This window comes from Argiope bruennichi, chromosome 6 (genome assembly GCF_947563725.1).
Source record: "Argiope bruennichi chromosome 6, qqArgBrue1.1, whole genome shotgun sequence".
Taxonomy (NCBI): Eukaryota; Metazoa; Arthropoda; class Arachnida; order Araneae; family Araneidae; genus Argiope; species Argiope bruennichi.
Window position 1 is genome coordinate 84,333,482 of NC_079156.1, and position 24,640 is coordinate 84,358,121.

General features: G+C 28.9%; 1 protein-coding gene across 1 annotated transcript in view; it reads right to left on the minus strand.

Annotated features, from left to right (window-relative positions):
• Nucleotides 1–3,056: 3,056 nt before the first annotated feature.
• LOC129972505 (ankyrin repeat domain-containing protein 17-like) overlaps nucleotides 3,057–24,640 on the minus strand; it is a 78,252-nt gene continuing 56,668 nt past the window's right edge. The window contains exons 24-31 of the mRNA XM_056086661.1: nucleotides 23,272–23,439; nucleotides 21,129–21,290; nucleotides 20,506–20,689; nucleotides 13,603–15,769; nucleotides 11,417–11,647; nucleotides 6,504–6,664; nucleotides 5,428–5,622; nucleotides 3,057–3,530 (exon numbers count right to left, since the gene is read on the minus strand). Of these exons, the coding sequence (XP_055942636.1) occupies nucleotides 3,498–3,530; nucleotides 5,428–5,622; nucleotides 6,504–6,664; nucleotides 11,417–11,647; nucleotides 13,603–15,769; nucleotides 20,506–20,689; nucleotides 21,129–21,290; nucleotides 23,272–23,439 (3,301 nt within the window). The 3' untranslated portion in view covers nucleotides 3,057–3,497. The remainder of the gene's footprint in view (nucleotides 3,531–5,427; nucleotides 5,623–6,503; nucleotides 6,665–11,416; nucleotides 11,648–13,602; nucleotides 15,770–20,505; nucleotides 20,690–21,128; nucleotides 21,291–23,271; nucleotides 23,440–24,640) is intronic.

Below are 24,640 nucleotides of genomic sequence, written 5' to 3' on the forward strand. Positions count from 1 at the left end.
ACAAAGGGCACATTGTAAAAATGGCCTTTTTAATATAATGTAGCATTCATGTCTAGGATCAGTAATTAAGGATTTAAAGATGAGGTTAATATTTCTCGATACCTTGTAACTTTACACCCTACTTTTATTGTTCAGTGAAACTGTGTTTATTATTAAAAAATATAGGCTATTCATCCTGTTGCAAATATAAGAAAAAGGTTATCTTCTTTTATAGAAAATTAAACAACCAAAAAATATTGAAGAAATAATTGCCTAGTATTGTTTGTTATTAAGCATTCATTGTAAATCTTTTGATAAACTGACTTTCTGATTTTTAGTATTTCTATTGCGAAAATTGGTAATATTTCACCAAAATTTATAAATATTTTTTTTGAAATCACCATGAAGTATTAAGCTTATTTATTAATATTTGTTTTAAAATCAAAAATGTGTTGTGGAATGATATATTTCTTCTCATAAATAAATAAAATTGATTTCACAAGATAGAAAAAGGACTTTGCTGTATCAGAAAATTACTTTTGCACAGTTAGTAGCTAATGATAGTTCTGCAACTGACCAAATTTTACCAGGAAAAAGCAACTAGAGATAAAATAAAATTGTAGTTAAAGGGATATTGGTAATTTTCAAAAAATATTTCTTCTAATTTTATCACCTATTATGTTAAGCTTTGATCGTAAATATTAAAATGGTGAAAGAAAAATAGCATTTGTAATTATTAAATAACAATTTTTAGATTTTTATTTTTGAAATTTTATATAAATTACTTATCTAATTTTTGCTACTCTTAAGAAATCTAACAAATAAGACGTATGTTTATTATTAGTGAATTAATCTGAGCTTTATAATCAAATGAAAAATCGGAAATTTGATCACCTTTTTGTTGTACAATTATTATAATTTTTTGTCTTGGAAGGTGGGAATATACACATCTGAGCAATTTAAAAATAAAAATTAATATCTATTGGCATTTTTCTGTATATGCTTCCAAAAGTGAATTTTATAATATTTCCAATTATTTCTTTTTAATAATTAACAATAAATATTCAAATTTTTCCTGAATTTCGGCAATTTCTTAAAAAAAAATTTCATAAATTCCAACAGTAGATTACATTGTTACTCCGAAATTAAAATTGTTTCTTTAAAGATTTAATCATATAATTTTCTTCCATTATTGAAAGCTAAGAAACATTTTGCTTAATATCTGTGTAGCTTACCAGACAAAAAAGTGAAGTTACAAAAATTTGTAGACAAATTCCATATTTACGTTTCTTAGAACACTGATGTCATGGAACTGGCTTTTATTATAAAGAATCATTGTTCATATGGAATAGAACATATGCAACATTATTAAAAGAACATGACTTTAATGTCTATGTTGGTAGTGCTTAAAAATAGTTTGTTGATGGATTCAATTATATCAATGGGATTTCGCTGAAATTAAATGAAACTAATAATGCTAGTGATAAAATTATTAACCTGTTAACAGCATTGTTTCTTAAAAACCCATTTATCAAGATTAAAGAAAGAGCAAGTCTGAATTTCAGTTTAGAACAAAAACATTTTTAAAGTTTCATATTTAACTGACTGTGATTTGTCATTGTCAACCATTGTTCTTTAACTGTCTAAAATTTAATTTTATTATGTAACTGAAATTGTTTGCATCTTATTACAAAGTGGCTTGATTGTCATCACTAGTACACTAAATAAAAGAAATATGAAAACTTTTATGGGAATAATATTAATCAGTATATATAATTTGTACATCCTTTCCTGTCGTCTTTTACGAATATCATTAATACGGCAATGCAAATTTGTTCAAATATTAACAAATTCATTGAAAATTTTAAATACTTTTACATGTCAATATTTTTAGTGATCAAGTTTCTGGCAAACTGAAAACAGCATATGTTTCAATTTACTTGATATCATAGATGAAGATGATCATAATTATTACAATTCTAATTCTCACAAGCCTTTTCACCATTTCAATCTCAACAAATGCAAACGTCAATATCAAAAGGTCAGCTGTCTTTTCATATCTGAATACATAATACAAAGCAACGAAAGAGAAATTCAAAAGTTTAAATTTATTACAAAATTATATGCTTTATTTTGTATTTAATATTAATATTAAATACATGCATCTTGGATAGATTTATTTAAGAGTTTCAAGCACTCATTCAACACCTCTGTGATAGAATGGAAAAGGTTATTGTGTCAGACGAGTTTCATGGAAATACTTGTGAATGCTGCTTCTTAAAGAAAATTCATATTTTTATATACTGTTTATCTACAAAACTAAATACTAGGTAGCTCTAGTTAAGAGATTTGAACCTCAAGAGTAGCCATTTCATAGTAATTTTGAAATGCAAAACCCTTTCAATTATGTCAACTGCTCCTCCTTTTTATAATGTAAAAACTTTCTGGAATCTCTCAAATTAAATTTATCTCTGGAAATAATTCATTTAATCATCTATCTATAAATATCAGAATATCACAAAACCAAATTAGGATATTAACAGTTCAAAATATGTGTAAAAGTAAAAAGCATACTGTAAGTATTTTGAAGCATATAAGATTCATATTATGACAAATATTTGAATTTCAAGGTGCTTCTTTATGTGTTTGAATTAATTTACATTAAATTTGTTAATCAGAAATGGGACTGATAAAAACAAGTTCACCAAAATGAAATCTTCCATTATAAGCTGATTTTTGTCCAGTTCCAACATAATCAGCAAATCTTCAAAAATATAATTTATTCATAAATATAGAAAGGAATGTACAGAATCTGCATTGACTAAATATAAAATGAACAGAAATGTACTCAGTCCATGATAAAAATAGGAGGCCTTTATTAATGCATAAATATATTTTAATGGCTTTTATTCACAGAGGTTATTTATATAAGAGCTGTTTATTACAGCAAACAAATATGTTGCTATTTGTAGGCATGTGATCCCCTAGAATTATAACAAACCTGCCCATTCAAAACATACTATGATTGTATTAAATGTTAACACATATTTTCTGTAAAAAAATAATGAAGCATCAAACCATTGTTCTAAAATGAGCACAGTGCACATAATTTTTTATTACAAAGAAAATAAACACAATTTGCAGGTAGGAAACTTTTACTTATACATGAATTTTCCATACAATCCATCTTGCAATTACATTCTCACAGTGCATGATTTTTTTTCCAGACTTCCAATAAATTGAAAATCCTGAAGTCAATAATTTGTAATTAAGTTTCTTTCTGTATACACGTCACCCAATCGCAGCGAAATAATTATTACAATAATCCTCTAACCACCAGTATTTGTTTGCATAGTTACTAAAACAGATAATGTAGAGTTCTCTGGATACAAAGTTCCAAAAGCAGCTGCAAACCTCTTCTTTTAGAGCAAAAGTATAGAAGCCATGGCTTGTATATTCTTTCTACAGGGCAAGATTTTCAAGTGATAAGGAAGGAAGGAGAAAAGGAAATTACAACATCAGACCTGATGGGGACTCCAACTTTGCCATCCCTGGAAAGAAAATGCACATTGTTTACTAATTATAGGAAGTGAAATGCTATTTTAACAGGCTGAGATTGAAAAAACAATCAAATTTTAATTAGACTAGTGCAGAATCAAGAGATTCGATTAAAAGCTTTCAATCTTTCTACAAGTGAGTGAGTGGCAAGTCCTTTCAAGCTAGGTTAGGCATACACATACGAGTCAATTTTACATAGGGACATGTAACTGAAAATGCATTATGTTATCATATGAGGCAATAAATAGGATATTTAATGAATAGCATAAAATTAGTATCGGCAGCATAATATTCGTATCAGTAACATTATCTAAATCATTTGGTTCCTATCACATTAAGTTTTGGCAACTGCTCCAATGACTTAAAAAAAACCATACTCAGCATAGCTATAATCTTTGTATTTTCTATAAGCAGTTCAAAGTCACATTTTCTATCGAGTCACTGGTACCAGACAACCAATAACGAGGTAAAAAATGCGACCTTGAACCGTCTATTAAAAATACAGTTATTAGTCAAGGATGTACATCAAGTTTACTACCCATGGCAAAAATAATCATACATGATGCGATACATAACTCGCAAATAATTTTTTTCTGGCCGCCTTAGAATTGTGCACATAGCTTGTGCAAGAATTAAAAAAATTCCACTCCATGAGTAACAACATGTCTAGTACTTGGAATTGAAGATTACTCTTTCAATTAGAATTTGCCAACTTTACATAATACCATTAACTTCAAGTAGTTTTTCTACCGAACAAGTTATTTTCATTTTTCACGGGATAGCAAAGTATATATATCTGGCAACTGAAATACACACAACATGCTTCAAAATTAATATTGGCTGACATGCAAGAGATTTACATTCACACCCACTACTTCTATATGGATATTCTTGAATATCTATGGATATTCTTGAATATCCATATGCATGTCCCGGAAATAACCCATGACATCCTCACAACCATTTTCTGATGACATGAGTGCCCTGTGCTTTTTGTGATTATATGACCTTGTACGTATGACATGTACATTTAACATTTATCCAAACGCTTAAGAATCAGCCTGCACAGTATAAGTATCCACCTCATGACTTTTTTTAAAAAGAAAAACATACCAAAGAAATATGCTTAAACCAATAAAATGAAAAATATCTTTTTAAATTCCTCTCATTTAAATATCAATTTTGGATAGACTTTTTAGACATTTAATTGTGCCATTACATTTCCAGGATTTGAAAACAAAATCTATGATTAATAAAAGCCCCAAAAAATCTCTTGATGAATTCAAAATTTTAAAAATAATGCCAGAAACAGAGACACTGAAATAATCTTATTTGTGTACCAAAACATATTGAAAATAATGTCAACTTACTTGTTCTACATCTATTTAAATAAAATATTAAAAACTGAGCCATTTTTCCATTTCTATTCTTGATATTTCCCAATCATATATAACACTTCTTATTGGTTTTATGGATTAAAGCTTACAAGGTAATTAAAATAACTTAATTTCTCATGATCTCCCCTTGATTTAAAATCACAGTTTCTCTGATCTCTTAAACAATTTAAAAGCAGGGAAATAACAGTATTTTGATTAATTATTAGACTACCTATTTCCTTTTGATATATAAAAAAGTTACTCTAGAACAGATACAGACTTATTGCAATAAAATTTTAAAAAAATAATCTAAAATAACTTCTACATAGATTATTCTAAATCATTCTTCAAATTTGCAGCATATTTTTCGACTATTCCTTTTGATTTTCAGAACATAACCCTTTTGAATCATAGAAAAGAGTGGTTTATCAATTTTAGAAGGATAATGAATAATTAAAAAAAATATTTTCATTACCAACAGGTATTTAAATCCATAATTAAAGAAAATAATTACCATTTTGTGTTCTAAATTTTGTGGTAAGCCATCACCACTACCGGAAGAAAGTGGCACTTTTTGATGCATATTCCACATTTCTATATGACCATCAACCTGTCCAGGTCCAACAGCAGCATTATTTTGATAGATATGAGGCGTCATCATTTGAGGATGCAGTCCATTCATAAATGGAAAGCTACCACTGGGAACAGGCTACCAAAGAGTAAGGGGGAAGGAAAAATCAAATAAACATCATATTATATATACATATATATATACACAAACACATGCACAAAAAGCATTATCATTACATATTTGTTTAAATAATCCTTCCCTTAAATTGAATATCTTATTTCACACTAAACTTCTTGTCCATTCTAAAAAATCTCATAAATGAATACTAATCTCATAATGAAGTGTTAAATATATTTTGTTTATAAAATACATCCAAGATGTGTAGAATGAAGTCGAGAATTTTAAAAAAACTAGTCAATTTCAAATAATAAACAAAATATCATTTCATTCTCATTATTAATTTAAATATGTTAAGATTCAACACAATATATATTTTCATCTTAAAGATGCAGCATTAAGCACTGTATCTTTAATCTGCCATTGCATCTTACTACACCCTCCCCCCCCCTTATAATTCACCCAATATGACAAATCTTCTGAATTTTAAATAAATTTACTTTTTACCAATCAATTTGCAAATCAATATATAAGATGAAAATTCCACAATTTTACTACAGAGATAATAAAGACACAAATTTATTCTTTAGCCAGGTTTGTCATATACAAGTAAAATAATAATGTATTATAAGTATCTAAGAGGAATATAAGAAAAATATTTCAGTTTACATTAAAAACTTATAATGCTCGTAGAGTACTAGTGTAATGATTCACAAACAGTTTGACAAAATATGAAAAATTTCAATTTGTTGAAACAGATTTCCATATGTGCAATTGAAAATAAAATCTGATTAAATATTATCCAACAAATCAGACACCAAACTAAACTTCATGAATCTCAATAAGTTAAAAGAAAATGTTTATTCAGAAATTTTTCTATATACATCTTTATGTTAATTTACCTGAAAGTGCTGATCAGTCTGATGATGGTTTTCTAAAGATATCATATCAGGAAACCGATTTTCACTGAAATTGTGTAAAGACGGTGGGATTCCTGTCTCTTCTTGTTGCATAGGCTGAATAGGATTTTGCATATTATGAATCCAGTCTGCTGGAATTTCAGCTACAAAAAGATTTTTTTTTATTACTTACTGTTATTAAATACATTACATCATTTAAAACTTCTACATTTATCATATGATATTATTTACTACTTTTCTATCCAAAAAATCCTTTTTTTTTTTTTTTTTTTGTTCTTTTAATAATTACCTTGATTTTACCTCTTAACCAATAAATATACACAGCTACTATAATAAAAATTACTGAAAATAATATGCATTCCATTTTCCTAAATGTATAATTTAATTTAGATGATGTACCAAAATTTCAAATAAATAATTTATTGAAAAAAAATAATGTAAAAAAAATAGTTCTTTCCAAAAAGAAAATATTTTCAATTTTTGCAGAAAAATTCAAATATTCATATACAATACCTACTACACAGAAGCGATTTAAAACACATGGAAATAAGAAACTAAATTTTATAAATTAAAACTCAAAATGTGCAAGTTACAACGAACATGATTTCAAGTCTATACAGAATAAATTTCTTCGGCATAGTAGCAAAGATGTTGATTATTTAGTTTAGTAATAAAATTCATCAAAAATTTCATAATTTTAAAACCATAACTTTTTTTTATCCATATTATAAAGGGAATGTTAAAATACACACAAATGAATACAATGATAACATGAATGATTGTGTTTAGTTACAATATTATTTTTTATTATTTCTTTAAAGCAAAAAATGAGGTATTTTTCTCACTTTTTAAAAACTATCTAAAGATTCTGTATTATTAATACAAGAAATAAATTTATAAGGTGGGCATATACTCAGAAAAGAGGAACAAGCATTATTTTCTTAACTATTGCAATTAAACATATATATCCAATTGCAAAATTCCTTTATATAGAGAAGACATTTGTAAGAAAAAACTTGTACACCTGTAAAGAATAACAGTAAAAGCAGACAAAATAATTTTTTATTATGTTATGTTTATTATGTTTTATTAAGTGCAAAAGTGCCACTAAAATATTTTCTTTACATTCATCTAGATACACAAAGTTCCACGTTTCTACTTACAATATTAGCAGAAAAATATTATTTTTAAATTTAGAGAAACTAATCACAAATTTAGATGAAAGCATTTAATTTTAAAAAGTAAATTTATTCACTACAGAAAAATCATCATATGCAAATATCTGTCAGGGAATTTTAATAATGGGGCTGGTATGGTAGGAATAATCTGAGTGGGCAGTTGAATGCTATCTTTGAAAATGAATAGGCATACTTTTTCTATCTAGACAAATACAATTTCTAATTTCAGAAAATTAGAACTATGGTGATTCCATTCTTTAATTTTAAAGATTTTTTTTTTGTACAGATTGAGCACAATATGTTGTTATTCAATAAGAGGCCTTCTAATAACTTACTTAGTAATAATACTTACTTACTTAGAGGCCTTTTAATAACTCTCATACTTAGTTCTTACCAATTATTAAAGTAATGAAACAATTTTAGTAATTTCTTCTTTACAAACACAATGCTTTAAAAATCAAACATGGCCTTCACTTATATTATAATATACATGCCTGACACATAAATGGAATTATGGGGAAACGACACAAACATTTGGCTTTATCCCGGTATTGTTATTTTTTAAAAGATTTTACAAATGAAAATTGGAATAGTCTATAATCTTAAAAGCAGCCCAATTTAAAAAAAAAAAAAAAAAAAAAAAAAGAGAGACACCCATTTTATTCAAAAAATTTAAACTTGATCACTTATTTCAAAACAATAGAAAATTTGAAAATCAATATTATCTTTCAAAATCACATAATAATAAAGGTGTCTTTTTTTGTGGCGATAAAATAGAACAACCAATTCTTTAATAAAAATAATTTTTAGTGTATCACACAAACAACCAGAATTGATAATCTTCAGAATAAAATTAATTATGAAAAATCATTAAATTCATAAAATATATATGAATAGAAATAAAGACAAAATTTAATATAGATCAATACTGATTATGATTTCATAATAATGTACTTTCTACAAATAATTTTTATTTTGTACTTAATTTTCTGTTTGTTTTATAAAACAATTTGTAACAATGCTTCAGAAGTCGATTAAAAAAATTTTAAAAAATTGAAGATAAAGTTAAAAAGTTATGTAAATTCTTTTTAATTTACAGAATTTTGTAATGTGTCCAAGAATTCTCGGAGCCCAGTAATTTTATATGCCACTGTAGTAACATATGTAGTGGTAGTGAATAATGAGACTGTCCTAAGTAAATCAAGCATCCTTTTCTCTTTTAACTTGTAAAAGAATTGGCAGATGCTGATGTTTCAATGCATATCAGCAAGAAGCCCATCCCCAGGTCATGCTTTAAAAATCTCATTAAAGAAAATAATTTGGATCCATTCATCCTTCAAGTTTATGCATTTTTTATTCCATACGAATTAGTTTGGTTAATACTTCTCAGTACACTGGGATAAAGTTAAGTGATTTTAAGAATACAATATTGTGATTTCTATTAACAAAATAACCTTAGATATTTTTACATCCAATTGATGAGAAACTTTTACCACATATTCACTTTTTACCAATTCTTGGAAACAGACAGGTTATTTTTTTTAAAAGCCTTAAAAAGTTCAATATTCAACAAAAATTAAGCAGTTTTCTTTTGGTTTATATGTTAAGCTTTGTTATTACAAATGTGCATGGTTTTCTTTCTATGCAAGTTGACTATTTTTAAAACACATTGAATTTGAATTTAAAAAAAAAAAACGATGTTATGTACATAGCATGTATTTTGTATTCCATTAAAAATTCACAAGAAATGCTTTCTATTTGTTAATATATGCAAAGAACTGATAAATTATCCTTATTTGTGTGAAAATTCTATGCCAAAATATGCACAGGAAATGGACTGAAGCAGGTGTTTTAAACCTTTTATGTAAATTTGATTCAGGAAATAGAGAATACATTGTAGCCAGCCTTAAAAAAAAAAAAAAAAAAAAAAAAAAAACTGAAGCCTGACAAAATGAAAGATGTCATTATGAATTTCAAGGAAACTCTGGAAGTGATTTGGTTGTAAAAGTAGAATACAAATTGGAACAAATATGTTCAAATATTTCAAATGATTAACCAACATTTGAACATTTTTTTTTTTTTTTTGTTCCCTTTCTTGCAAGAAACTGTCATATTTCAGAAACACTTTTCTACATTTAACATCAACATTTCTTCTACATTAAAGTGTGTTTCAAAATAATCTAAATTTACTACAAATTCTTAAAGCATTCATGTCATATTTCATTTTTAATGAAATATTATGCTATCATGCAAAGGGATTATTATCAAAAGTTATTAAGAATCTAATTTATTTTGCTATTTAAAATTTTTTTAGGAATAATATATCATTCATTTCAGTTTAATACTTTTGTCCATATAGCAATACGAATGTCTTTTTTCAATTTTAAATATTAAAACTGACTAAGTTCAAAATAGTTTGTTTCATTTATGGCTAAAAATTTATAAACTATTGCAAAAAATTTCAGTAAGGTAAATATTTACAATGAATTATAGATTTTTTTTTTTTTTAAAGTGCCACTCAATCTAAAAATACAAAGGATTTAATCCATACTGAAATGGCCTCTTCACTTTGGAAAAATTAATAATATCAGAATAATCCTTCCTTAATAACTATATCTAAAAGGTTTTTGTCACAAAAGATAAATCCAAGGAAATGATATATTCTCTTCTGGAAGAATACATATTTGAAGAATAAGCTCAAAATCATACAGAGTTATACCTAATTATCAATACAAATTGCTTTTAGGATAACAACTAATCATTTAAATTAAAGAATTACATAAAAGGTCTTTAATTCAATTCTATACCATTTATAAACATTTTAATTTAAATATCAACACTTAATTATTAGTGTTTATCAGGCAAATGAGGCATTCAAAAACTCTTTTGCATCCCAATAATGAAAATTCATTCTATTAAGGCTTCTAGCAAAAAGGATAGAAGAATATATTTTCAAATATATTTATAGATGGCATAAATATCATGAGCTTCTTTTCAAAATAAAAACTGAATTCAAAAACTGATGCAATTTTTTTTTTTTTTTTTTGTGTGTGTGTGCACAAAAGCATTATAAATAATCTACAAACCTCATTTTAATGTTCAAACAATGGGAAATAAATATAAGTTCAGTTAATTAGAAAATTAACAAATTTAGTATTTCAGCAAAGGAAAATCTATGCAAATAGTTATATCAATGCAAATGATGTAGTCAACAAATGGATATATGCATAATTTAATCATGTCGAACAGATTAGAGCAACCACAGGAAGTTTTTTTTTTCAATAGATTATTTAGAAACTTGAAAGAATTCTTTGCAGTAGTGATCACTTTTAAATTGCCAAACCACTAACAGATACATGGTATTTGTTTTTCCCTTCACAAATACATGAATTATCTTAATACCATCAAACAACTGAATACTTCAATTAAATTAAAAACTCCACATATAAATGTGGAGTTCCTTACAGCCATTTATCTTCAACTGATAAGTTAAATTGCTCTGTATGACAAAAGAAAAATTCCTCAAAAAATGAAATAAAGTAAAATGATAAAAACAGAACAAAAAAAAGAGCACAAAAGATAGTTAAGATAAAAACTAAATGATAAAACATATAAAAAAAATCATGCTGCTTTTTTAAAAAAATTCTAACGTCAGGCAGAGCTTAGCTACATACATAAGAAAAATAAAGAAATTAAAAAACAAAATAAACTATTTACATCTGCCTGATGAGTTAAAGGACCAGATCCCACCATCTGACACACCTCCAAACGTAGGATTTTTTTTCTGAGCTCGCTCCATACCAATCGGCCTTGGTAACAATTTGCGATCTTCACCAATGGTGCCAGCAGGGTTTGGATTCTCTTGCATGTTCATACCAGTAGGAGAAGATAAATTGCTTCCTTGAGGTGAAGCACTGGGAGACATGGGTGCCATCGGTGATCCCTCATCTAGATCAGAATGGCATAGTATTTATAATTAATAACTCCTAGTATTCACTTAAAAGTAGCAAGTAACAATGCAGTTAGCCAAAGCACACTGTAGATGGAAAGGTAATTACATACAATTTGGTTCCTATCCTTCACTAATGAATTAAGCTGTCAGCAAAGTGCTAAAGATTTCATAACTATTAAATCCAGAATGGAAGCAATATAATAATGAAATTTTTTAAAATAAAATTAAATCAGATATAATGAAATGTAAGAGTATATACTTTAAATTTTAAAATCACACTTTTAAAAAACCCATATATTTTCAGAATTTAAAAATCTTTATTGCAACTGTTCACTGAAATGTTTTATTAGATTTTACGAGCTTTCTTGATTATTTTTAAAATAAGAAGAGAAAAGATTAGTCTTTTGCTATTAATTTATTGGAAGGATATCCAGTCAGAGAAACCTGGGAGATGTTCCTGTCCACTTAACAAGACAATTATCATTTATATTATCTCGATCAATTTAATACGATAATTTCTCTAATTTACGCCAATCTACAGAAGTTATAATTCTCAGAGTATTTTTTTTTTTAACCAAGATGGCAATGCATATATAGTTCAAATATATAAATAAAAAAGCACTATGAAAAAATACCCAAAATAAGATATTAAATAAATTAAAACAAAACTACAAATATAGAAGGGAAGAAGGATTAAAAAATTTAAGAAATAAAGAAAGTTTTAATACATTTTTTCAACAGATGATATTACATGCAATAACAACTCATCCAAGAGGATTTCTTTTTTCAAAAATTAAAGTTAAATCATAACAAAAAATTTTATATCATTTACTTTCTTACACACCTTTATTAAATATTATTCTTTAGGTTTATATAAATTTTAGTAGAAGTATAAGGAATTGAGTTTTACTAATGGCTGATGAAGTTTTATAATTAACAAGAGGCGAGGCAACAACAACAAAAAAATTATACACATTTTCTCAATTTTTGATATTAAAATATCATTTGTTTATTTAGTAATGTGCACATATATTCTGCACAGGCTTCAAAATCCAAGATATTTTGGAAAAAATGTTTACCTACAATATAATGCTAAATTGGGAAAAATTCAAGCCTAATAAAACATTTTTAAGCACATTATTCAAGAACTAGGGAAATCCTCAACCAATATTGAAAATAATAAGAATAATAAAGTAATTTAAATAAGGGGAAAGGGTTTAAGTCTAAAATATAAGTATTAAGCCTGAAGTATGCATGAATCCCAATGTTGCCACAACACCATTGAAGTGCAAAGGATTAAATATATCAATTTCAAAGCCTTATTAGAGCTATGGATCTTATTTTAAACTACTGAATTAGATTCCAGCATGATATACACTTCTGTTGTTTTCACCTTTAGAAACAACTAATTTCCGACACAGATAAACTCAAATAATTGAAAAATGTACTCTTTTTGAACTATTTTATTCTTTTCCACAATTTTCATTATTCCCACTTTAAACAATTGGTAGCAAATTTCAGATGAAATGACATTAAAATACAAAAGACAAATTAATTGCCAAGCCAAAAATATTTAATAATGATATAAAATTTCTTACAATGAAGATTTTTTTTTTTTTTTTACTAATAGAAAATCTGTAAGAGAAAATACATTGATCCAACTAGGATTACTTTTTAGAAGCAGTGCTTGCAAATAGATTAAGATATTTTCTCAATAGGGAGTACAAACATTTATATTCAAAACAATAATAATAAAATATTTAGAATATTAAAAAAGTATAAATCGAACCTACCAACCCAGGGAAATTATGGAGCACCACTGAAAATCAACGTTTAACCTACTTAAACAGTAATGGATGCAGCTGCGGAGTTAAAAAAAAAGAAAGGAAGAAAAGAAAAGAAACATGTAATATAATTTTTAACAAGAGAAACTAAAGCAATAAAAATTTACCTTTAGAAGAGGTTCCAACTGATGGTGTGGTACTGGATGATCGTTGATTAGGCCTGATACCCATCATAGTCTGAATTCCTTGATAGTGTGGAATATTTCCAGAACCAGGAACAAGAGGTGTTGGAGGATGGTAGCCAGACACCATACTTAATAAAGGCATTGTGTCTGCTTCTTGGGACAAACCACTAACAGAGCCAATTGTCCCCGTTGTATTATTAGGATTAAAGTCTGTTTGTTGCTGATGGTTTGCCATATGAAAATTAAATCTGTTCATTGCTGCTTGGGCCTGAACATTGGCCATGGCATGAAGAGGATATCCAGGATTGATGCCGCCACCGGAAGCAAGGATGGGTCTGAATGGTGCAGCCAAATGATGAGGAACAGCATTGTCTTGAAAATTATTTGGACCAGAAGGCATCCGTGCCATGTGATGCATAGGAGGACCATGCTGAGCCATCAACAAAGAAGCTCGACTAGAAAAGTCAGGTGCATTTGGATTTAAATTACTCTGCACAACCTGCATATTTCCATTACTGGTTCCTTCCGGTAAGAGATTACCAACAGATGACAAAGGCGTATTCTGGCTGAAAGTTGTATTTGTCCCTCCAGGACTTGCTAATGTTGACGCCATGGGGTACGACTGCAGGCGATTTAGATGGGAAGACATTCCTATTCCTTGATGGTATAAAGTTTCAGATAATTGAGAAGGCAAATGAGAAGGAAGTGCTGCACAAGCTAAAGATCGCGGTAACTCATTTAGAGTTGCACTTTGTGATTCTGGAAGTGAGCGCGAAAGATGAGGACCTGTTGAAGGTGGACTCGAAGGAGCTGGAGGTGTAGACAGCCGTGTACTGGAAGAAACAGAGGACGGAGGCCCTATTGGGCCTAATGGCGGGGTGCAAGGTGCACTACGAGGTCCACTACCAATGGGACCAAAATTAGAGCTATGAGAAATTCCTACCTGAGGATTAGATGAAGCTGAGGAGTTAGAACAGGCACTGGGTGAAATGTGAAGATTACCTCTATAACCAGGAGCTTTTGCTGCATCAACAATTAAATCACTCTCTGAATTTTGAGGAAGAGAAAGAGTTAGAGTACTTTGCACTGGGTTAGAATTTTGTATTTGTGAAGCTACAGAAGTTACACCGGATGCAGCCACACTGGCAAAATTTGGTTTAGATGCTTCTTTTTCCTTTGTTAGAGGCCATATTGGTCCAGGAACTTTAGAAGCAAATAGACTATTGAAAGGTAAATATTCTAGTGGGACAGAAGACTGTCCAGATGTTACTATAAGTGTCCCTGAAGGCGATGTTGAAGGTGGATTTGTTGTAGTAGCAGTAACTTGACTTGTAGAGACTACAGAATTAATAAAAGGCTTAGTCACCGGGGCTTGAGTAACATGAATACGTGTTTGGACAACAGTTGTTCCCTGCTGAGTTATTAGTGAATTATTTGATAATTTTGGAGACTGATTACTTGAAAACGGTTGAACAGGTGAAGGTCCAGAGCAAGTATTGTGCCCCAAAGACATTTGAGTATGAACTACAGAGGACGAAGGTGGAGCACTACCCGCTCTTTCTATAGATAATGGAGCTATTGTAGAAACTTTTGTGTCTGACATTGTAGTTACTTTAGTTGCAACAGAAACTATATTGGTTGAGACTGTTTTAGCTTTACCCTGGGTAATAACAGCCATTGTATAAGAGACGGTAGTTTTAGTAGATGTTGTTGTACCAGGTTGTGCAGCATTCTTTTTCTCTTGACTAAATAGTTGTCGGTTTGAGGGAGATTTTTCGATGGCTGTTGTGACAACTACTCTTGTTGCTACAGAAGTGGCATTAAGAGACGGTGATGATGTACAGATAGGCATGGAAGGTCGCGGCATAGTGGCAGGCATTTTCCCTGATAACACAACCCCAGTCCATGCATTTTGTCCATTGCTTAAAAAAGGAGGTGTTGTGGAGGAGCAAACAGGAATTCCAGGTCTTATATTTTGAGTATTGGACACCACAGAACGAATTTGACTTGTAAATGGAGGAGTGGCACTGGCTGGTAAACTAGGAGGTGGAATGGAAGTAGTTTTGGTTACAGATATAGTAGCAATTCCAGAAGTTTTAGTCACAATTTGTTGTCGTGTTATACTTTTGTTTTGACTACTTGAAGAAACCTGAAGGGAAAAACAAAAAATAAGACTTCATATAATGAATACATTTTAACACATTAATGCAAAAATTAAATATTTAAAATAAACAGAGAAAATAAATTTTTAATATTCTAAAAATATAATGCAAAAGCATTATGCAAAACAATTTAAAACAGCTGAGAAGTCAAATTAATTTAGCACTAGTGTTACAACTTTCCCATTTACCTATAATTACAATCAATGATCAAGTTGAAGCTTAAAAGCATACAATACTTGCTTAATAAGTAAATAAAAAATATTGAGAGTATAAATTAGTTTGATCCATCTTCCAAAAAACTGGCTGAGACGGTTTGAATGTTTCATAATGAAAGCCGAGTTTGGCGATTTCACGGAGGTTAGATATCTATGAATAATATTCAGTTTATATCACCCAGAGTTTCCAAAGAAATCTTATTTTTTACTGTATTGAATATATCAAATACCATGTAAATTAAATAGCATTTGCAGGAGGTTTCAGTTTTCTGATTTAATTGGATAAAAAGTGCAGTTGAAATGTATTGAATGCTTATGGAAGTTTATAGTAACAATGCTCCAACTGATAATTCCTGTAATGAATGGTTTTGATGCTTCCAGAATGGCGATTTCAGCATTGAAGACAAGCCTCGCTCTAGACAGCTAAAAAAATTTCAATGGCAAGGAACTGGAGGAATTACTCAATGAACATCCGATTCAAAAGCAAGAAGATCGTGCAGAATCATCGGAAGTGACCCAACAAGTCATTGAAGTCCATGCGAATGATTCAAAAGCAAGGCGACTGCATGTCTTATGAACTGAAACCGAGAGATGTTGAAAGGCGATTTTTCACTTGCGAGCAGCTAATTCAAAAGAAACAAAGGGTTTTTATACATTGAATGGTAATAAGAAATGGATATTCTACAACAAGGACAAGAAGGAAAATACTAAGCTATACCTGCCAATTGTTACCATTGACTTCATCACCAACAACAAAACCAAATATTCATAGTTCAACTGTCATGCAAAATACACAATATGGTATAATGGCAAAGGTGTTGCATATTACAAGTTACTACAACTCGGCGATTACATTATGGTCTATCGGTGTAGGCTGTAATTGATTAATTTGAGTTGTACATTATGAGAAACACAGCCGGAATATAAGCAAAGACATAATAAAGTTATTTTTCTGCATGGCAAATGCTTGGTCTTGCATCAAAAAAATCATTAAAAAGGGGGGGGGGGGGCAGAGAGGTGGAGAAGCCTTTAGTGGAATATTTTACATGCCCATTGTACTGTTTGGACATTGCTACTTCAAATTATTGGTTGTTTCAATTGGTTGCAGGACAGCAGTTAAATATTTTTGCAGAATTCGAAAATTGGCTCCTAACTAGGATTGCCTCAAAAGTTGAAACCTTTATTTGAGGTGGAATTCGAAAATTGCCTTAGAAGTGATGAAAAGCTGTAATAAGCAATGAACAATATTTTGATTAATATTTTCATTTATTTCACTCTGAGATAAATTCATTTTGGACTACAAAAAAATAGATCTAACTTACTTTTACTCCAAATAATAAAAGTCAAGAATCTTCCATGCTGTTTTTAAATTTGTCAATATTTTATAAACTGATTTAATAGCTTTTACAATGAAATAGAATTTTTTAAAAAAATGATACAAATGTATTACTTGCATTATTTTGATTGGTTGTGTAAACAGAACACTGATTTCTAAATTTTAGTTATGCAGGTTACATGAAAATTTTTTGCAGTTTTTACAAAATGTTCATGTTGCTGCTGCTGCATTCAAATTTAGCATTGTTTACATTTATGGGAAGGAGTCTCAAGAGCACAAGGATGTGATTAACCGAAAGGGAAAAAAGAAAAAAATTCTAAAATGCAACACGAAACATTGCACAAAAGAAAAAATTTGCAAAATGTATAAAGTAAATAGGCAATGTATAGACAAAATGTATCAAAACTACAACTCACTCGACTTATATATTCATTTCAAAATATTTATAAAAGTACAAAATCAATACCATAGGATTTTCCAAAGTCATTTTAAGAACATTGTCCAAGAAATTTAATTACGTATAATGCAAAAAATTAGGCAATAGATAATATTTTACTGCAAATATATTTAATTAGCATATTTTAGAAAAAAAATCCTTTACTGATCAATACTCCTTTACGGCATATTTTGGATACATTCTTGCTTTTTGGTCTTGTATTGTCATAATTCAACTGACATTTCATAGTTTGGTTTGAGCATGAGTTACATTGTTACAACAAGCAGCTTTGTTTTGTACATAAGATTTAGAAGATAAAAGAACAGATTTCGTAACATTGCCAAATATTTTCTTTGTAGCTTCCTTTGACATTTCCCCCCACCTTGGACCTGACTGTTTGTCACAAGCATTTTTCACCTTCAGGCCAAAACGATTATCTGCTCTGTAGTTCCTCTCTGCTAAATTCATTTTCTTGCAGATATTTTTGTCCACATTTTCTTTAAGACAATCCTTTCTATACAATTAAACTGCAGATATCTTAAAAAATGGAAAAAGATAAAAATTGAAAAAAAAAAAAAAAATCCTTGCAAGCATTTTTTTTTTTTTTTTTTTTTTGAGTTAGAAACAGAAAGTTTGGGTAGACATATATTTCAACATGATCAATCATATTCAAAATACAATCAAAGTGGATAATGTTTTTTTAACCTATTTTTTAAAGAAATTAAGCATTTGTATCTTTGATTGGTTAATTATGCCAATACCCACAACCCTCAAGTTTTAGTAATATCAGCAAAGTTAAGAAATTGTCTGCTGTCATGTTTCTTCCAATGTTATAAAAGATTCTATACAAAAGTGCATATTCACCTGCTGCATCTCCACATAATTTCATTTTTTAAAAAATCTTTACAGGAATAGAGATCTATTTTTTACTAAATATTTTAATTGGAAAATTAGTTGCAAGACTAAATTTAAGGCTGAATTGATGAAGTTTTTTGTATGTGTATATAAATAAATCAGCAATTAGTCTCTGTAAGAAACTATTATTCATGAATTTTATTATTTTCGCCTGATTTATAACACATCAAGCAATTTTCTCTAAATGAATTCCAAACATCTGAAACAAGAAAAATAAATTTCTTTGCAGTCATTAGAACCTAGATGATTTCCTATAAAAATGCAAATACATTACAATTTCTAGAAATTTGTCCCTAGACATTACCTTAGTGAAAAATATTGCGCCTCAGGAATTTGAGGATGAACTCAAAATATCAAGAACATTGAAGCCAAAGCCCCATGAACAAATAGCAATGAAATGAAAATATCTAATTCATTCAGTTGAATCACTAATTTCAATTTTGGGATTTCTTTTTCACTATAATGTTGAAATCGATGCAATAATTTTTTCATTAATAAACAGTTACCCCATACTACTTACATCACCATCTATTACTTTTTTTCTCTCTCTCTCACATTGAATAGGAAGTTGATCCAGCCATTTCTTGTAAAATATTTTACTGGGAATGTCTCCTTGTATCACTGGATGAAATATTTATTTTCCAGAGTGAATTATCATTTACTGTTTCTTCGTCTCTTTTATTTTCCTTACTTTGTATACATCTTGCTTGTTTTTGAGGTTTGTTTGATCACTTTGACTACTTTTTATAGTTTCACTACAGCCCCTGAATTCATTTCTGGAAATAGGATTCACTTGTGCAGCATTAGAAATTATCTGGTCTTTGCCAGATAAACTGGATATACTTTCAGGATTAAATTCATCAGGTTCAATTTCTGAACCAGAGTTATCATTACAATGATTTTTTAAACCTTTCAGCATCCCTTCTTTCATCAAATAATTTCAAGAAACATTTTAACAAGAATGATACATAGGTGATAAATAAGCAAGTCACTTAAGATCAAAATCACTCAAATCATTCAAAATGAAATGAAGTTAGGTACATCTATATTTATTGATAGGAAAAATTTCCAACAAAAAAGAAATTGGCGGTCGAGCAGCAAGCTAAAAATACTAAACAGGTGTTTCACTCTTCCTCCCCAAGTTATTTCTGCTTCTACGAAATACGCAAACTCTCAAAGGACAAATGTAGTAGTTTATTTATTAGTATATAACAAAATATGGTAACTGTAATTGTAGATGCACTCAGTAACATTGAGAAAATTACTGATTTAAGATGAGTATTAATAATAATTTTATGTAATATTCATAAAATTTTAAACAAAGAATTTCAATCTGCTATTTTTTGTTTGCTTAGAAGTTGTGGTACAAATATGGGGGAGGGCAGACAATCAAAAAAGTGGAGATGAGCTGCTACAATAAAGGTAAGATATTTTTAAAAATCGATAAATGTATATTAATAACAAAACAGGTATTTCTATATTATTTAATGTCCTACCTAGAATTAATAGAAAAGGAAGTAAAATTACACAATTTCTTAAGAGTAAAATTTAAAAACATTGGAAATTGGATCCCAAATCTCAAGACAGAAACTGGTAATCATTTGCTGCATGATTAATCCTTTTGTTCTATAAAAGCAAAATAGTTTTGATGAAGGCTATGAGGTCTTCAATTCTTGTAATAAAAAAGTATGTTTTAAGGCAAATTATAAATCAATCCCTTCTTTACACACACTACAATAACAGCAAATTTCAGAAAAATGAATAATAAAAACAAAAATAAAGCGGTATATCTATGTTAAATTAATACTGAAGTAAACTAACCTGTGGGGAACATGGAAGAGAAGGAATAGCAATATTAGAACTTCTAAAACTTTCTGAAAAAGTTGAAGAATTTGTTGCTCGACTTATACCATGTCTAGAGAGGATTTCAGATAGATCCTTTTCAGGTTCTTTGATCAAGGCTGTAATTAACTGCTGAGCGATACGAGTTGATTCAGCTGACCCTCTGTAAAAATTTTAAATAATTCTTTGAAGAGTCAACAGAGGACAAAACACAGCAAATAAAAAATAGGTAACAGAAAAATTTAACAATAAAATGTATTATTTCACTACACACATATAAAAAAAAATAGTATTAACTAAACTTCATATATAAATAAATCTCTAATGGTGAGTAAAACAAAGTGATAATACACAATATGCAAATATTTTACACAATATTTGAAAGTTTTGATGTAGGTAAGTACAAAATTGATATATTATATAAATTCTAAAAAACTGTTTTATTCTTTTAGTCATACCAAAAAATTACCTGATATTCAAAAAGATTTTAAAATATATTTCTAATATTTGGTTTACTAAATGCAATAAATATAAAGACAGAAAATAACTTATAAATCTGTGAATTCCAAGCATTTTTTAAAAACTATTAAAAGTTTCCTTACCTGATAATCACAGTTCTATCACCCTGGCCCTTTTGTTTTTCAACTTCAATATGGGCTCCAGAAGCTTCTCGGATGGCATTAATATTCATACCACCACGACCTATGACTCTACTGATGGCATTAGCAGGAACAGATACTTTTTTTGATCTATTAAATAATTTGCTGGAGATAAACAAAAAAAATTATTAATTTTACTGATTGCGTATTTAACACTAAAATGAAATTAATAGATATTTCTAAGAGGGGAAATAATTCTCAATTACCACTATTTCAGAAATGAAATGTAGTTTTAATGTATAACTAAATTTTCATAACTAGCATCTTATTATTTGGTTTCTGAATAAATGGCAAATGAACCTAGTCCCCATGTAATAGAATAATGGAAATCCTTCAAATTTTAACCATAATGCTTACATTTTAATCCACTCCTAATGAATCTTACACAAAAGCTTAAAAGGATAATGCTTGTGGTTTAAAAAAGAAATACTAGTTTAGATTACAAAAATTAGTTAACAGTTAAATAAGAATGATAAATACAATATAACTCAACCAATTATTATCAAATACGAGAAAGAAAATTAAAATACCTAATAAACAATGATCTCCATCAATTCAATAAATTATGAAAATTTATTGACTTAAACTTGAAATAAATATTTATCAATTTTTTTTTCATGTTAGCATTCTATAATTTATATTTAAAAAAAAGTATTGAAATTTTCTAGCTGTACGATTTGACTGTGCAATTATTAATAATTTTTTGAGACCTAATTCAAAACCTTTGAGGCCTTTCAAACAATGGCACCCAGAAATGCTCATGGTCTTCCTAAATGGACTCCAACTTTCTGGATGAAAACTGCTAGCCCAAAATTTTTAAAATCTAAAGATTGGCTTCTCAGATTTTTTATTAAACAAATTGCAAATCATGCTCAATCACTTATATAAATGATCAAAAGTATATGATAAAAATCTCTATATGAATAAAAGTCTTGGCATCCATGTGATTAAATGAGATGAAATTGCATGTTTCAAAAATTAGACATTTCTTCAAACCAAATTATATTTTTACCCAATCCCCCTCCCCCCATTTGTCGACATAAAATTTGCAAAATATTCCTCTCAGAGTTTAATTTCCAAAATTAGGCACAGTCTACTTCTACAACCAAAGTTATCTTTCAAGAAACTCTCAACAAAGAATTTAAAGATTGTTTTGGCATCATCACAGACACATCTAAATGGCAATTTATCACTTCTAATCAAATATTCAGTCCTTTGGTTATTGAATTAATCTTATTAATTCCATCTTTACAGGCATAGCTTTAGCAATTTATCTTGTCAGTTGATAAGCTTGCAATTTCAGAAAAATGCTTTGTTAACCAATTAGCTCTTCTGCACCTTGGAAAAATTTATCAAATCTCTGAGAATCACTCCAAGAACAGCTAAAAAAATTCTAATTAGAACAAATCTCAACCCATGTTATGGATTCCAGGGCATCCTACTATCTCTCCTGTAACTAAGAAAATGATATTGAATATATCTTCGTACACTGTTTGTAATATTCAACTTATAATGCAAACATCCAAAGCAAGCGTATTTTCAACTGCCAAGAAATTTAGCCTCTTAAAGCTTTGATTCAAAAAACTATTTTCTCTCATAGGTTAACTATAAATTTTTTCTTCATTCATTAAAGATTTTTGATATCTATAATTGTGACTATTTGACTTAAGAACATGGCAACCTTTGTTGTTAAAAATTCCAATCATTATTTTCAATAATAATTAAAATCCGCAGGGAAAAAACTTCATATTGTGGCCCCATTTTGTAAAATATCATATCACAAGAAAAATATATATTTAGGCATTTTAAAATGGTACTGTTATAAAATTTGATTCAAATTTTTAATTAAGCTTAATAAACTTTGAAGCTTATGGTAATGAACTTGCAATGAAACTAGAAAAAATGAGCAGACACATCCTTTCTTTCACTTTGAAAGGTTTATGTTAATTATTCAAGAATCTCAAGGTTCAATTTCCTGAAAATTCCAATATTTTCTCTATATACACTAAGTAGAAAGCATAAGTTTCTAAATATAATAGAAAGAAGAGACAAAATAAATAAATAAATAAATAAAATATATATATACCTCCTAACTACTTCCTTCCATCCTTCATCTCGCTTTGGCCATTTTTTGGGTGAAGCACTATTTGCTATAGAGGATTTTAAACAGTGGGATAAACTTGAAGATGAAGGACTTCTAAGGCTTGATGAAATCGCAACATCTGTTGGAAGCTCTAAATCATCTAGGGCATCCCTGAAAATGAAATTATATTTTCAGTATTATTCTAGTAACACACAATTGGACCCCAATTTAATGAATCCTTGAATCGAATTTCACAATATAATAATTTCTTTTTGATTAAAATGGAGGCAGAAATACCTATTTAACGAATGATAAACCTTGAATCAGAAAATATTTGATTTTTTTTCAGATGACTATAATACCCATCTTCTCTGGAATATATAAGTAATAAGCAAGTTCTTGCAGATCAGTGTTCCGGTCAGGTGGATTTTAGGAGGATAAGACAAGAAATTTTTTTCTTATTTCTTCCTATTCCATAATGCAGAAAAATGAGGTGTACTGGTGGTTTTACAGAACATTTTATTTTGGAAATATTGTGAAGTATGGCAGTTTGTTGGAAATAAAATCTTTTTCATGAATTTGTGAAGTATGCTGAAGGTTTATCAGAATGCCCTGAAATCTTCCAGACAAGATCAGCTACAATTGTTAAACAATGAGCAGAAATTGAAGAAGCATTTGCAGAATGTGGCGAAAAATCTAAGAAATTAAGAAATCATTGAAAACCACTCCTCTTTTTGTTCTTGAGTCTTACGTAGATCATGAAAATAGCCATTAGTGGATCAAAGAAAAAGCCCTGCAACTTGCCAAAAAGGATAACGTGAGATACTTTTTGCATCCAATGGTTGGATCGACCATTTTAAGAAAAATATCACATAGTCTAAGAGGATGTAAAAAAAAAAAAAAAAAAATGAATGAGGAAATTTCTCCATATGCAGAAAAATTGAAAATATAGCGAGATTGAGAAAAGTTGGCCTGTCTAACTGAAGGGTAAAAACCAACATTTACAATGCAAAAAAAAAAAAAAAAAAGGATTGTTTTATGACCTATAATTCAACCAAACACTTAGGTAAAGAAATGAAAAATGTTTTGGAAGGGGATGGGAAGAGACCAATATGAGGATCATGGTTTTACTTGTGGTTGAAATCATTTGAGATAGCTTCAGTTTAGTAATATTAACATCCTGATTTGATTTGTTAAGGTAAGAAAATATTATTTATTAGAAGAGCATTATGAATAAGGCAATTAATGGCACAGATGAGAGTGATAATTCATGGTTTAAAGAATAAGTAGTCGAGATTTTGAGTTAATTTGATACAGATATTTTATCACAATCTGAGCTGACTGTGTGCCTGCCTTCTATTTATTTTGTATT